General features: G+C 53.2%; 2 protein-coding genes across 6 annotated transcripts in view; one reads left to right on the forward strand and one right to left on the reverse strand.

Moving 5' to 3' along the window:
• The window catches only part of TLE2 (TLE family member 2, transcriptional corepressor), a 34,345-nt gene extending 20,123 nt beyond the window's left edge, over positions 1 to 14,222 (forward strand). For 2 of the 5 annotated variants that reach the window (XM_050770187.1, XM_050770191.1), the window contains 8 exons: positions 666 to 826; positions 1,418 to 1,494; positions 4,287 to 4,536; positions 5,084 to 5,331; positions 5,466 to 5,613; positions 9,193 to 9,343; positions 10,993 to 11,069; positions 13,932 to 14,222. In XM_050770187.1, the coding sequence (XP_050626144.1) occupies positions 666 to 826; positions 1,418 to 1,494; positions 4,287 to 4,536; positions 5,084 to 5,331; positions 5,466 to 5,613; positions 9,193 to 9,343; positions 10,993 to 11,069; positions 13,932 to 14,039 (1,220 nt within the window). In that variant the 3' untranslated portion in view covers positions 14,040 to 14,222. The remainder of the gene's footprint in view (positions 1 to 665; positions 827 to 1,417; positions 1,495 to 4,286; positions 4,537 to 5,083; positions 5,332 to 5,465; positions 5,614 to 9,192; positions 9,344 to 10,992; positions 11,070 to 13,931) is intronic. The other 3 variants (XM_050770188.1, XM_050770189.1, XM_050770190.1) reach the window with 3 other exon arrangements.
• Positions 1 to 16,313, reverse strand: part of NCLN (nicalin) — a 353,563-nt gene that overhangs the window by 201,237 nt on the left and 136,013 nt on the right. The gene's annotated exons all lie outside the window — the stretch shown is intronic.

A 16,313-nucleotide genomic window follows, 5' to 3' on the forward strand; every position in this document is an offset into this window, starting at 1 on the left:
AATTATTTTATTTTTTTTTTTTGAGACGGAGTTTCACTCTTGTTGCCCAGGCTAGAGTGCAATGGCGCGATCTCAGCTCATGGCAACCTCCCGCTCCCGGCTTCAAGCAATTCTGCTGCCCCAGCCTCCCGAGTAGCTGGAATTACAGGCATGCGCCACCATGCCCAGCTAATTTTTGTATTTTTAGTAGAGACCAGGTTTCACTATGTTGGTCAGGCTGGTCTTGAACTCCTGACCTCAGATGATCCTCCCACTTCGGCCTTCCAAAGTGCTGGGATTACAGGCATGAGCCTGGGTTTTGAAGGATGGGTAGGAGTTTGCCAATTAAAAGAAAGAGAATGGCCATAGTCCCAGCTACGCGGGAGGCTGAGGCAGCAGAATTGCTTGAACCCAGGAGGCAGAGGTTTCAGTGAGCCGCGATCGCACTACTGAACTCCAGCCTGGCAACAGAGCAAGATTCCATCTAAAAAAAAAAAAAAAGAGGGAGAGAAAGTCATGTCCACCGGAGGAATGATAGTGCAGAGGTCTGGAGGTGTCCCGGGCTATGGCCAATGTGGGACCAGCACATGGAAACTCCGAATGAAAGGCCAGAGAGCTCCCCAGGCAGTGGGAGGTGGGATCTGGGTCCAGGGTGTCAAAACCTGTCCCCGACTCTTCCCTCTCAGCCCTGAGGAGCCCCCTGACTCTGTCCAGTCCCTTCACCACGTCCTTCAGCCTGGGCTCCCACAGCACCCTCAATGGAGACCTCTCTGTGCCCAGCTCCTATGTCAGCCTCCACCTGTCCCCTCAGGTCAGCAGCTCTGTGGTATACGGACGCTCCCCCATGGTGAGTCCTTGGGTGGGGGTGCAGGAGGTGTCAGCAGGGCCCAGGGGCTGGGGGCCGGGAGGAGAAACCAACTACACAAGGAGAGACACGGGAGTGCAGAAAGGAAGGGAGTCCTGACTCAGCAAGTGTGCATGGGAAGACGATCTGGGGGTCTCAGTAGTCCCACAAGCTTAATACAAAGCAGGACTTGTGATTGTGGAAAAATGCAATGGTGATTAAGCTGCATGAAAAAGGAGCAGTAGGGCCTTGGCCTTAGGACACTGTTTACAAAAGTGAGCAGTGGACCAGATTTGTCCCGGGGGGCTGGAGTTGAGAGACCTCTGTCATAGAGCCAGTCTGGACGTTGGATGGAGAACCCTTCAGGATCCTTGGAACCCTGGAGTTCTAGGATTTCCTGGACAGAGATTTTGGGGCCGGTGCCCTCAAGTGAAAACCTCAGGCCTCCCTGTGTAGTGTGACAGGCAGAGAGAGGGCATCTCTGCTTCCTTGGCGAGGGGCTGATTAACAGCGGCATGGCAGGTGGGCGTGGGGCAGCACAGAGGTGGGTTGGAGTCACCTGCCTCACTGACACCCCCTCTGGCATTCTGACAGATGGCATTTGAGTCTCACCCGCATCTCCGAGGGTCATCTGTCTCTTCCTCCCTACCCAGCATCCCTGGGGGAAAGCCGTGAGTACCAGGGTGGGGTTCCCTGCCTGGGGACCCAGGCCAGCCCCCCGCCTCCTCTGAGGTCTTACCCTGTGTGGTTGGGGTCTCTCCCTGCTCCCCTTCTAGAAAGTCTCTTGTGTGGGCCGGGCACGGTGGTTCACGCCTGTAATCCCAGCACTTAGGGAGGCCGAGGCAGGCGGATCACTTGAGGTCAGGAGTTTGAGACCAGCCTGGCCAACATGGCGAAACCCCATCTCTACTAAAAATACAAAAATTAGCTGGATGTGGTGGCGGGCACCTGTCATCCCGGCTACTCGGGAGGCTGAGGCATGAGAATCGCTTGAACCTGGGAGGTAGAGGTTGCAGTGAGCTGAGACTGCGCCATTGCACTCCAGCCTGGGCGATAGAGCAAGACTCAGTCTCAAAAAAAAAAAAAAACAGAAAGGAAGAAGAAAAGTCTCTTGTGTAAGCTACTCGGAGTTCCACTGGCTCTCCATAGAAGTAGACTCTGACCCCTAAGGGGACACTGGGTGATGTCAGGGGACAAGTGTGGTTGTCACAGCTGGGGGAGGAAATGCTCCTGGCCTGGAGTGTGGAGGCCAGGCATGCTGCTTAGCACCCTGCTAACGGGGACGGCTCCCCCAGCGAAGACCTAGCCCCGATGTCCACAGAACTTTCTGCAGTGATAGAAGTGTTCCACACCCACTGCTGGCCAACCCGATTGCCACCAGCTGATCGTGGCTTTGAGTACTTCAAATGTGGCCAGTGCAACTGAGGAGCTGAAAATTTTTGTTTTGTTTTGTTTTTCTGAGATGAAGTTTCACTCTGTCCCCCAGGCCGGAGTACAGTGGTGAGATCTCAGCTCACTGCAACCTCCACCTCCTGGGTTCAAGCGATTCTCCTGCTCCAGCCTCCTGAGTAGCTGGGATTACAGGCCTGTACCACTGCCAGCTAATTTTTGTATTTTTAGTAGAGATGGGGTTTCACGATGTTGGCCAGGCTGGTTTTGAACTCCTGACCTCAAATGATCCACCCACCTCGGCCTCCCAGAGTACTGGGATTCCAGGTGTGAGCCACTGTGCCGGCCTGAAAATATTTATTTAATTTCAGTTCATTTAAGTGTCTTAACTGGTCACAGGTGGCTGGGGCTCCTAGGACAGTGCCCTCTATCTGGTCTGGAACATTCAACATGCCTTCATGGGTCCTTGGTTGAACGAATGTTTATTAAGTGTTTATTTACCATGCGCCACACCACAACCTAGACCCCCTGTGTATTTGTGCCACCCGCTGACTGTCCCATATCACTTTTGACCACGTTGTCCTGCCTTTTTCGTAAATGAATCAGAGGCCGAGCACCATGGCTCACTCCTGTCATCCCAGTGCTTTGGGAGGCCAAGGTGGGAGGATCACTTGAAGCCAGGAGTTTGAGACCAGCCCGGGCAACATAGCAAGACCTCATCTCTACAAAATAATAATAATACAGAAAATTACTTTAAAAAAATGCATCAGAGGCCGGGCCTGGTGGCTTACGCCTGTAATCCCAGGGAGGCTGAGGTGGGTGGGTCATTTGAGGTTAGGAGTTTGAGACCAGCCTGACCAACATGGTGAAAACCCGACTCTACTAAAAATGCAAAAAAATTAGCCAGGCGTGGTGGCCTGCGCCTGTAATCCCAGCTCCTTGGGAGACTGAGGCAGGAGAATCGCTTGAATCCGGGAAGCAGAGGTTACAGTGAGTCCAGATCGCGCCACTGCACTCCAGCCTGGGCGACAGAGCGGGACTCCGTCTCAAAAAACAAACCAAAAAACGCATCAGGCTGGGCCTGGTGGCTCATGCCTGTAATCCTAGCACTTTGGGAGTCCGAGGTGGGTGGATCACTTTAGGTTAGGAGTTCAAAACCAGCCTGGCCAACATGGTGAAACCTCGTCTCTACTAAAAATACAAAAAACTCAGCTGGGCATGGTGGCGCATGCCTGTAATCCCAGCTACTCAAGAGGCTGAGGCAGGAGAATCGCTTGAACCCGGGAGGCAGAGGTTGCAGTGAGCTGAGATCCGGCCACTGCACTCCAGCCTTGGTGACAGGGTGAGACTCCCTCTCAAAAAACGAAACAATGCCGGGCGCGGTGGCTCAAGCCTGTAATCCCAGCACTTTGGGAGGCCGAGGCGGGCGTATCACAAGGTCAGGAGATCGAGACCACGGTGAAACCCCGTCTCTACTAAAAATACAAAAAATTAGCCGGGCGCGGTGGCGGGCGCCTGTAGTCCCAGCTACTCAGGAGGCTGAGGCAGGAGAATGGCATAAACCCAGGAGGCGGAGCTTGCAGTGAGCCGAGATCGCGCCACTGCACTCCAGCCTGGGCGACAGAGCGAGACTCCGTCTCAAAAAAAAAAACGAAACAAAAGGGCCGGGTGTGGTGGTTCACGCCTGTAATCCCAGCACTTTGGGAGGCCGAGGCGGGTGGATCACGAGGTCAGGAGATCGAGACTATCCTGGCTAACATGGTGAAACCCCGTCTCTACTAAAAATACAAAAAACTAGCCGGGCGTGGTGGCGGGCGCCTGTAGTCTCAGCTACTTGGGAGGCTGAGGCGGGAGAATGGTGTGAACCCGGGAGGCAGAGCTTGCAATGAGCCGAGATCAGCCACTGCACTCCAGCCTGGGAGACACAGCGAGACTCCGTCTCAAAAATAAATAAATAAATAAATAAATAAATAACGCATCAGAGGATGCCAGGCAGGACAAAGGCATCTCCCTGCCCTCCCGGGTGCGGGTGCGTGGTGCCCAGGGCTGGGTCATGCCCCGGCTTTCTCTCCAGGGCCTACTCCTTCCACGTGTCTGCGGACGGACAGATGCAGCCCGTGCCCTTCCCCTCGGATGCACTGGTGGGCGCGGGCATCCCACGGCACGCCCGGCAGCTGCACACGCTGGCACACGGCGAGGTGGTCTGCGCAGTCACCATCAGCGGCTCCACGCAGCACGTGTACACGGGCGGCAAGGGCTGTGTGAAGGTGTGGGACGTGGGCCAGCCTGGGGCCAAGACGCCCGTGGCCCAGCTCGACTGCCTGGTGAGGGCGGGGGTGGGACAGTGGGCGGGACTCACAACTGAGGGGTGGAGCTTGTGTTCAAATGGGGCGGTGTTTGTAGGCTGGGTGTGGGTGGGGCTACATGTGAAGGGCGGGGCTTATAGGTGATGTGTGGAGCTTGTAGTCACATGGGGCAGGGCTTGCAAGCCAAAGGGGTGGGGTTCATTGGCCAATCAGAATTAGGCTTGCAAGACAATCGGGATAGGATTTGCAGGCCAAGTATGGGTGGGGTTTATAGGTAAAGGATGTAGCTTATAGTCAGATGGGGCAAAGGGGCGTGGCTCACCAGTAATCAGGGTAGGGCTTGCAGGCCAACGATGGATGGGGTTTACAGGTGAAGGGCGGAGCTTGTCAAATGGAACAGGGTTTGTGGGCCAAAGGGGTGGGTCTTGCTGGCCAATCAGGGTAGGGCTTGCAGGCTAATCAGGATGAGGCTACCTTGGGCTCCAGAGACCCGCACATTGAGCTAGGCTCCTAGAGGCCTCACCTGGGACCAACCCCCAGCCCCTGCTTCTCTCCCCGACCCCAGAACCGAGACAACTACATTCGCTCCTGCAAGTTGCTGCCAGATGGCCGGAGTCTGATAGTGGGCGGTGAGGCCAGCACCTTGTCCATTTGGGATCTGGCGGCGCCCACCCCTCGTATCAAGGCCGAGCTGACCTCCTCGGCCCCGGCCTGCTACGCCCTGGCCGTCAGCCCCGACGCCAAGGTTTGCTTCTCCTGCTGCAGCGATGGCAACATTGTGGTCTGGGACCTGCAGAACCAGACTATGGTCAGGTGGGTGGCAGGTGCGCTAGGACCTTGGGCAAGCCCCCGGCCCCTCTTGGTGCAGGGAGGGTGGAGGAGTGACCTGGGAGGACCCTGGGGCAGCTCGAATTCCAAGATGGACGCCTGGGCCCTTCTCCCTCCAGGCAGTTCCAGGGCCACACGGACGGTGCCAGCTGCATTGATATTTCCGATTATGGCACTCGGCTCTGGACAGGGGGTCTGGACAACACGGTGCGCTGCTGGGACCTGCGGGAGGGCCGCCAGCTGCAGCAGCACGACTTCAGCTCCCAGGTGCTGTTCGGTTCTGGCGGGAGGGGGATGGAAGCTCTAGGAATCCAGCGTCCCTTCCTTTCCTTGTGAGGTGCCCACTTCCACAGGCAGGACAGGACTCACATCTGCTATGGTGCCCATCTTTTTTGTCCTCCAGACACATCCACAAGCTTCCCCTTTAAGGACGTAAGAGAACACAAAAGAGCTGATGATTCATATGAAGCTGTGGGGCTACTGAGACCCCCAGATCATCTTCCCCACCTGCTTGTGTCCAGCCATACCCTTATATGTGTCTTTCCTCGTGTAGCTGGGTTCTCCCAGGCTTTAATCTCTGGACCCCGCCTAGAGCATGGGACACACACTTCCCCACCGAGGACTCACCAAGGGGGAGCTACTGGCCAGGAGGACAGAGTGGAGGTTGATGGAGGAGGAGCTGGGCATGGAGAGATCCCCACTGAGGTGGGGCCTAAGCTGAAGGACATGGTGAAGGGGCTGGACAGAACTGGGGGCTCCTCAGGGCTGAGCAAAGGGAGCAAATCTTCAGGCACTGTGACCCTAGATCCTGCCTCTCACCTGCTTTGGGGGCAGGCTGTGAGCACCTTGTTCTGTCATTCAGGGTTTCCATGGGCTGGTCTCATGCACGGCATACTCTGGGACAGCTCTGAGACCTCTGCACATTTGTTCCCTGTGGTTGAAATGCCTTTCTCTTCTTTCTGTAATTAGCAAACTCCTATTCATCCCTCAAGACCTATCTCATTTGCCCCTCCTTGAAACCTAAGAGGAGCTAACTCCTAACTCCCAAACTCTTTTTTTTTTGAGATAGGGATGCAGTGGCGTGATCTCAGCTCACTGCAACCTCTGCCTCCCAGGTTCAAATGATTCTCATGCCTCAGCCAGCTGAGTAGCTGGGACTACAGGCATGCACCACCATGCCCGCCTAATTTTTGTATTTGTTGGTAGAGACAGGGTTTCACTGTGTTGTCCAGGCTGGTCTTGGACTCCTGGCTTCAAATGATCCACCTGCCTTAGCTTCCCAGTGTGGGAATTACAGGTGTGAGCCACCGCGCCCTGCCTCCCAGGCTCATTATGTCCAACCCATTGTTCTTTCGTTTGACGAACTGTTTGATAGGGAAATCAGGAGTGCAGGTGGACAGAGTTCTCCATCCCATATCCCCGAAGCTTAGGTGGGCTAAGAACATTTCTAGGGATCCCATGGTGAATATCTCCTAGTTCACTGGGTGCCCCTCAATGCGTCTCTACTCAGGAATGCTTCTGTATGGCCACGAAAGGACATTTGAAGCCCTCCAGTCTTCTCTTCTGTAAATGTGTGGTTATTTCCACCAGCGTCTTGTTAGTGAGACTCCAAGAGGTTTAGGGTGGAACAGAGCCTGATTCCTGTTTGTGCCTAAAATGGGGTGGGCTACAGGAGGAGAAGGACCCTGAATCCTTTTAAAATCAAACCGAAAAGCACCATTGCAAATGGGGAACATTCCAGGCCAGGCTCAGTGACTGACGCCTGTAATCGCAGCACTTTGGGAGGCTGAGGTGGGTGGATTACTTGAGGTCGGGAGTTCAAGACCAGCCTGACCAATGTGGAGAAACTCTGTCTCTACTAAAAATACAAAATTAGCTGGGCGTGGTGGTGCATGCCTGTAATCCCAGCTACTTGGGAGGCTGAGGCAGAGTTTGCGGTGAGCCGAGATCGTGCTATTGCACTCCAGCCTGGGCAAGAAGAGCGAAACTCTGTCTAATAATAATAAAAAACAACGAAAAGCAGCATTGCAAATGGGGAACATTCCAGGCCAGGCTCAGTGGCCGACGCCTGTAATCCCAGCAGTTCGGAAGGCTGAGGCAGGAGGATCGCTTGAGCCTAGGAGATTGAGATCAGCCTTGGCAACATAGCAAGACCTTGTCCCTACAAAACAAATTAAAAATAAAGCATGGTGGGCCGGGTGCTGTGGCTCATGCCTGTAATCCCAGCACTTTGGGAGGCCGAGGTGGGTGGATCATGAGGTTAGAGGATCAAGACCATCCTGGCTAACACGGTGAAACCCTGTCTCTACTAAAAATACAAAAAACTACCCGGGTGTGGTGGCGGACACCCGTAGTCCCAGCTACTCAGAAGGCTCAGGCAGGAGAATGACATGAACCCAGGAGGCAGAGCTTGCAGTGAGCCAAGATCGCGCCACTGCACTCCAGCCTGGGTGAAAGTGCGAGACTCCATCTCAAAATAAATAAGGCATGATGGCACATACCTGTGATCACAGCTACTTGTGAGGCTGAGGCAGGAGGATCACTTGAGCCTGGGAGGAGGTCGAGGCTGCTGTGGGTCATGATCGCACCACTGCACTGCAGCCTGGGTGACAGAGCGAGACCCTGTCTCAAAAAAAGTAGGGAACATTCCAAGCTAAGAGTGAGAAGTCCTGTCTCCCAGGCCTGGCTTGTCTGTCTTGTTTTTTTTTTTTTTTTTTTTTTTTTTTTTTGAGACAGAGTCTTGCTCTGTCACCCAGGCTAGAGTGCAGTGGTGCAATCTGAGCTCACTGCAACCTCCACCTCCCAGGTTCAAGCAATTCTCCTGCCTCAGCCTCCCAAGTAGCTGGGATTACAGGTGCCCGCCATCATACCCAGCTGATTTTTGCATTTCTAGTAGAGATGGGGTTTTGCCCTGTTGGCCAGGCTGGTCACAAACTCCTGACCTCAGATGATCCGCCTGCCTTGGCCTCCTAAAGCGTTGGGATTACTGGCATGAGCCACAGAGCCCGGCCAAGGCCTGGTCTTTCATAGCCTTGCTGTGTGACCTTGAGGGGACACTGCCTCAGCTTCCACCATCTGCTTAAGGGGAGTGATTGTCCTTGCCTGGCTGTTCCCTTCTCTGTCTCTTCTCCCTCCTCTCTGCCTCCTCCCTGTGCTGTTGTGCGCTCAGAGCAGATAATGGATGTGCAGCCCCAGGGTTCTGTGTAATTCTGATTAATATTAATGATTCGACATGCAGTTGTCTGCTGTGTTCCCAGTCCTGGGCCAGCTGCCTTTCTCTGGGAGGGCTGAAGAGGGAGAACGTTGGACTCCACCCCCCAACCCTGATGGTGCTGTGTACCCCCCAATATCCAAAGGGACTCGTAGGCTGGACATAATGGCTTACACCTGTAATCCCAGCACTTTGGGAAGCCAAGGCGGGCAGATCACTTGAGGTTAGCAGTTTGAGACCAGCCTGGCCAACACAGTGAAACTCCGTCTTTACTAAAAATACAAAAATTACCTGGGCGTGCCAGCAGGCACCTGTAATCCCAGCTACTTGGGAGGCTGAGGCAGGAGAATCCCTTGAACTTGGGAGGCAGAGGCTGCAGTGAGCTGAGATTGCAACATCGCACTGCAGCCTGAATGACACAGTGAGACTCCATCTGAAAAAAAAAAAAATTTATCCAGCGTGATGGTGCATGCCTGTAATCCCAGCTACTCGGGAGACTGAGGCAGGAGGATCACTTGAACCCTGGAGGTCGAGGCTGCAGTGAGCCGTGATTGCAGCCTGGGCGACGGAGTGAACCCAGGAGACACAAAACAAAGGGGGGCTCGTGACCCCTTCTCTTCCCTCTTTACCCCTAGATTTTCTCCCTGGGCCACTGCCCTAACCAGGACTGGCTGGCGGTCGGAATGGAGAGTAGCAATGTGGAGATCCTGCACGTCCGCAAGCCGGAGAAATACCAGCTGCACCTCCACGAGAGCTGTGTGCTGTCCCTGAAGTTTGCCTCCTGTGGTGTGTCTTCTGGGGCGGGGCGGGGCACCCCCAAAACCACAACAAAACCCAGGGTGCCTATTCAATCCGAATCTTAGATAAATAACAAATAATGTTATTTATATACTAAAATGTTATTTCTATACTATACTAAGTTTTATATACTCAAAAGCAAATCGTTAGTACAACTATCTCCCAAATGGTGTGTGGGATATACTTATACTAAAAACCAAATAATGAAAGATGTGGGATATACCTGTCCTAAAAATTATTGATGACTTATCCGAGATTCAAATTTAAGGCTGGGTGTAGTAGCTCACGCCTGTCATCCCAACACTCTGGGAGGCCAAGGCTGGCAGATCACCTGAGGTCAGGAGTTCGAGACCAGCCTGGCCAACATGGTGAAACCCTGACTCTATTAAAAGAGCAAAAATTAGCCAGGTGTGGTGGTGGGTGCCTGTAATCCCAGCTACTTGGGAGGTTGAGGCAGGAGAATCGCTTGAATCTGGGAGGTGGAGGTCGCAGTAAGCCAAGATCATGCCACTGCATTCTAGTCTGAATGAGCAAGACTCTATCTCAAAAATTAAAAAAAAAAAGAAAAAAAGAAATTTAAGCCAGGCACAGTAGCTGATGCATATAGTTTCAGCTACTTGGGACACTAAGGCAGAAGGATCACCCAAGACCAGTAGTTCAAGACCAGCCTGGGCAACACAGCAAGACTTTCTCTACAAAGAAATAAAAGAGCCGGGTATGGTGGCTTGCACCTGTAGTCCCAACTACTAGGGAGGCTGAGGCAGGAGGATTGCTTGAGCCTAGGACTTTGAGGCTGTAGGGAGCTATGATTGCACCACTGCCCTCTAGCCTGTGCAATGCAGTGAGACCCTATCTCTTAAAAAAGTCATTTGTTAGTGTAAGTATATCCTAAATAGTACATGAGATACCTTATACCAAAAAAAAAAAAAAAAAAAGTACTTGGGCCGGGCACGGTGGCTCACACCTGTAATCCCAGCATTTTGGGAGACCAAGGTGGGAGGATCGCTTGAGGCCAGGAGTTTGAGACTAGCCTGGGGAGCATAGTCAGATCCCAACTCTACAAATAATTTTTTTTTTGAGATGGAGTCTCACTCTGTTGCCCAGGCTGGCGTGCAGTGGCATGTTCTTGGCTCACTGCAACCTCCACGTCCCAGGTTCGAGCAATTCTCAACTCTCAGCCTCCCGAGTAGCTGCAGTTACAGATGCCTGCCACCAGGTCCAACTGATTTTTGTATTTTTAGTAGAGAAGTGGTTTCACCACATTGGCCAGGCTGATCTCCAACTCCTGACCTCAAGTGACCCAGCTGCCTTGGCCTCCCAAAGTGCTAGGATTATAGGTGCGAGCCACCGTGCCTGGCAAAAACTAAAAATGTTAGCTGGGCGTGGTGCTGCACACCTGTGGTCCCAGCTGCTTGGGAGGCTGGGTGGGAGGCACACTTGAGCCCAGGCAGTTGAGGCTGCAATGAGCTATGATTGTACCACTGCACTCCAGCCTGGGTGACAGAGCAAGACCCTTTCCCGGAAAAAAAAAAAAAAAGGAAAAGGGAGAGGCCAGACCCAGCCTGCCCCACCTCCCCTTGCAGCCCTGGTCTCTCTTCAGTGCCCCGCCTTGAACCCCACTGCTCTCCTTCCCCAAGGACGGTGGTTTGTGAGCACTGGGAAGGACAATCTGCTCAACGCCTGGAGGACGCCGTACGGGGCCAGCATTTTCCAGGTACTCAATGGTCTGGAGCTCCCACCCTGGCAGGGCCATGTGCCCGGGTATGCCAGGGTCACAGAGATTCCCCCTGTCCCCGTCCCCCAGCACCCCCTGCCACCCTAACCCCTCCTCAGGGTCCTGCAAGCCTCCCCACCTCCCAGGTACTGAAGCCGAGGTTGGAATTTCAGCCGGAGGGCCTCGCCTCATCTGCCTGTAGCCTGTTGGTTTTTCTAAAATATAGTTGCAGTAAGATGCATATAACATAAAATTTAAAATTTGCCGGCCGGGCACGGTGGATCACGCCTGTAATCCCAGCACTTTGGGAGGCCGAGGTGGGTGGATCACAAGGTCAGGAGATCAAGACCATCCTAACACGGTGAAACCCCGTCTCTACTAAAAAAATACAAAAGAATTAGCCGGGCGTGCTGGCGGGCGCCCGTAGTCCCAGCTACTCAGGAGGCTGAGGCAGGAGAATGGTGTGAACCTGGAAGGCCCAGCTTGCAGTGAGCCGAGATCGTGCCACTGCACTCCAGCCTGGGCGATAGAGCGAGACTCCGCCTCAAATAAATAAATAAAAATAAAATTTGCCTTTTTTTTTTTTTTTTTGGAGACAGAGTCTTGCTCTATCTCCCAGGCTGGAGTGCAGTGGCAATCTTGGCTCACTGCAACCTCCATCTCCTGGGTTCAAGCCATTCTCCTGCCTCAGCCTCCTGCGTAGCTGGGATTACGGACATGCACCACCATGCCTGGCTAATTTTTGTATTTTTAATGGAGATGAGGTTTCATCATGTTGTCTAGGCTGGTCTCAAATTTCTGACCTCAGGTGATCTGCCTGCCTTGGCCTCTCAAAGTGTTGGGATTACAGGCGTGAGCCACTGCGCTGAGCTGTTTTTCAAATTTTATATCCCCATCAGCAATGATCAAGGTTTTAAAATTCTCTGCATCCTCACCAACACTTGTTATTGGCTGTCTTTTTAATTATGCCCGTCCTGGTTGGTAAAGTTTTTTTTTTTTTTTGAGACGGCGTCTCGCTGTGTCTCCCAGGCTGGAGTGCAGTGTCGCGATCTCGGCTCACTGCAACCTCGGCCTCCCGGGTTCAAGTGATTCTCCTGCCTCAGCCTCCCGAGTAGCTGGGACTACAGGCACCCGCCACCACGTCCAGCTAATTTTTTGTATTTTTTAGTAGAGACGAGGTTTCACCGTGTTAGCCAGGATGGTCTTGATCTCCTGACCTCATGATCCACCCACCTCGGCCTCCCAAAGTTCCGGGATTACAGGCGTGAGCCACCATGGCCGGTGTTTTTGTTGTTTTTTGACATGGAGTCCTGCTTTGTTGCCCAGCCTGGAGTGCGATGGCATGATCTCAGCTCACTGCAGCCTCCACCTCCTGGATTGAAGCAATTCTCCTCCCTCAGCTTCCCAAGTAGCTGGCATTACATGTGTCCACCCCCATGCCTGGCTAAGTTTTGTATTTTTAGCAGAGACGGGGATTCCCCATGTTGCCCAGGCTGGTCTGGAACTCCTGACGTGCTGAGATGACGGGCGTGAGCCACTGTGCCCGGCCCAGTTTTTATATTTTTTTTTATTTATTTATTTATTTTTTTTTTTTTTTGAGACGGAGTCTCACGCTGTTGCCCAGGCTGGAGTGCAGTGGCGCGATCTCGGCTCACTGCAAGCTCCGCCTCCCGGGTTCACGCCATTCTCCTGCCTCAGCCTCCTGAGTAGCTAGGACTACAGGCGCCCGCCACCGCGCCCGGCTAATTTTTTGTATTTTTAGTAGAGACGGGGTTTCACTGTGGTCTCGATCTCCTGACCTTGTGATCCGCCCGCCTCGGCCTCCCAAAGTGCTGGGATTACAGGCTTGAGCCACCGCGCCCGGCCTTTTATATTTTTAAAGGGTTGTTAGAAAAAAATCCCAGAATATGTGACACAGACTTATTTAGACTTTAGGCAAAGCCTAAAATATTTACCAGGCCCTTTGTGAAGTTTGCCAATCCCTGGTCTAGGCCATCGCCTTGGCCCTCTGCTGTGCTGTGTGACATCATGCCTGGTTCATACCCACTCTGAGCGTCTCAGAAAGGGCAGCACTTCAGTTCCATCTCTCTTGGTATTGAGGGAATGGAGGCCCTGCTCTGCCTATCAGACTTAGCTCCAAAGCACCTGTCTCTAGAAAACAGGTCACTCTTGGGAGGCCGAGACAGGCAGATCACAAGGTCAGGAGATCAAGACCATCCTGGCTAACATGGTGAAACTCCATCTCTACTAAAAAATACAAAAAACTAGCCGGGCGAGGTGGTGGGCGCCTGTAGTCCCAGCTACTCGGGAGGCTGAGGCAGGAGAATGGCGTGAACCCGGGAGGCGGAGCTTGCAGTGAGCTGAGATCCAGCCACTGCACTCCAGCCTGGGCGACAGAGCAAGACTCCGTCTCAAAAAAAAAAAAAAAAAAGAAAACAGGTCACTCAGCCAGGCGTAGTGGCTCACACCTGTCATCCCAGCATTTCGGGAGGCAGAGGCAGTGGATCACCTGAGGTCAGGAGTTCCAGACCAGCCTGGACAACATGGGGAAACCCTGTCTGTAGTAAAAATACAAAAACTGGCCGGGCATGGTGGCAGGCACCTATAATCCCAGCTACTCGGGAGGCTGAGGCAGGAGAATGTCTTGAACCCAGGAGGCGGAGGTTGCAGTGAGTCGAGACCACGCTGCTTTACTTTAGCTTGGGCGACAAGACCAAAACTCCATCTCAAAAAAAAGGAAATGCGTCACTCAGTAGGCAACTCCTGGCCTCCTATTCCCGACTCCGCCCCAGCCTTGCCCACACACCCATCTGTGGAGACCATGCCTCACCGTGCCCTTTTCTCTCCCCCTTCCCTTGGCAGTCCAAGGAGTCATCCTCAGTCCTGAGTTGTGACATCTCCAGGAATAACAAATACATCGTGACAGGCTCGGGGGACAAGAAGGCCACCGTGTATGAGGTGGTCTACTGAGATATGACCCCCCCTTCCTGTACCCGAACTCCGGACTCCTAGGGGAAGCAGCAGCCGCCTCGCAGCCCTGCCTAGGAACCGTTCATCCCACTGCTCTCTGGCCAACAGCTTCACACCTTCCCCTGCTGCATGTGGGGGCCGATGGGCAGAGGACCTTGGTAGAAATAAAATGTATTTATCACATCCGCATTTCTCTCTCGGGCTGGGGAACCGGTGATCATTGCTTCTCTTGGGCACGGTTACTGAGAGGTGACCATGTCCTGGGAATCATACATAACGAGAATTCATTCTGGGGCAGGCGCGGTGGCTCACGTAATCCCAGCACTTTGGGAGACTGAGGTGGGTGGATCATGAAGTCAGGAGATCGAGATCATCCTGGCTAACACGGTGAAACCCTGTCTCTACTAAAAACACAAAAAATGTGGCGGGCGCCTATAGTCCCAGCTACTCGGGAGGCTGAGGCAGAAGAAGGACGTGAACCCAGGAGGCGGAGCTTGCAGTGCAGAGGCCGAGATCGTGCCACTGCACTCTAGCCTGGGCGACAGAGTGAGAATCAAAAAAAAAATTCTGCAGGATATTCAGAGGTGTCTGCCTGGTGTGTGAGAGTCATTCCGAGACACAGGAGTTGCCTTGGGAGGATGGTTTAGATGCTACTGTGTAACAAGTAGCCCCCTAGTCTCTGGGTTGACACGTTGATTTCTTGCTCATGCCCACATGGTATACAGGGCTCTACTCCAGGCAGTCACTCAGGCCTCCAGGTAGAAATTTTGAGACAGTCCCACTCTGTGGCCCAGGCTGGAGTACAATGGTACCATCTCAGCTCACTGCATCTCACCTCCGCCTCCTGGGCTCAAACAATTCTCCTGCCTCAGCCTCCCGAGTAGCCGGGATGGCAGAAATACTACCACGTGCAGCTAATTTTTGCATTTTTATTAGAGACGGGGTTTCACCACGTTGGCCAGGCTGGTCTCGAACTCCTAACCTCAGGTGATCGACCCACCTCAACCTCCCAAAGTGCCTAGATTACAGGCAGGAGCCACTGCGCCCAGCCTGGAATTTTAAGGCAGGGTCTCGCTCTGATGCCCAGCCTGGAGTGCTGTGGTACAATCACAGCTCACCTCAACCTCCTGGGCTCAAGCAATCCTTCCGCCTCAGCCTCCCAAGTACCCAGGACTATAGTCATGTACCACCACCATGCCTGGTTAACTTATTTTAGAGATGGGTTCTCACTATGCTGCCCAGGCTGGTCTCAAACTCCTGGGCTCAAATGATCTGCCCACATTGGCCTCCCAAAGTACTGGTTTTACAGGCATGAGCCACTCTACCTGGCCAACACATTATCTTTTTTGAGACAGGGTCTTGCTGTCGCCCAGGCTGGAGTGCAGTAGTGCGATCTCAGTTCACTGCAACCTCTGCCTACTGGGCTCAAGTGATTCTCCTGTCTCAGCCTCCTGAATAGCTGGGATTACAGGCACACACCACCACGCCCAGCTAATTTCTGTATTTTTAGTAGAGATGGGGTTTTACCATATTGGCCAGGCTGGTCTCAAACACCTGACCCCAGGTGATCTGTCCACCTCGGCCTCCCAAAGTGCTGGGATTACAGACATGAGCTACCGCACCCAGTCCCAAGACCCTATCTAAAAAACAAAAACAAAAATTATCCCAAGATTCAGCCTAAGTACAAGGGGTAGGGGGAAAAAAGGGCAGAGCAGATAGCTATTCAGAGTGTAGCCAAATTTCCTGTGAGATTCTTAGAAACTTTTTTATAAGACAGAGTCTTGCTCTGTCACCAGGCTGGAGTGCAGTGGCACGATCTCAGCTCACTGCAACCTCCGTCTCCCGGGTTCAAGCGATTCTCCTGCCTCAGCCGCCCAAGTAGCTGGGACTACAGACACCCGCCATCATGCCCAGCTAATTTTTGTATTTGTAGTAGAGATGGGGTTTCACCATGTTGGCCAGGATGGTCTCGATCTCTTGACCTCATGATCTGCCCCCCTCAGCCTCCCAAAGTGCTGGGATTACAGGCATGAGCCACCACATCTGGCATCTACAAAAAAATTAGCCAGGCATGGTGGTGCACATCTGTAGTCTCAGCTACTCAAGAGGCTAAGGCAGGGGGATGGCTTGAGACCAGGAGTTGGAGAGGCTGCAATGAATAATGATGGCACCATCACATTCCAGACTGCATGACCGAGTGAGACCCTGCCTCAAAAAAAAAAAAAAAAAAAAAAAGGCTTAGAGCCACAGGCTGGATGAAGTCCTTTCAGATTT

Source organism: Macaca thibetana, chromosome 19 (assembly GCF_024542745.1).
Source record: "Macaca thibetana thibetana isolate TM-01 chromosome 19, ASM2454274v1, whole genome shotgun sequence".
Taxonomy (NCBI): Eukaryota; Metazoa; Chordata; class Mammalia; order Primates; family Cercopithecidae; genus Macaca; species Macaca thibetana.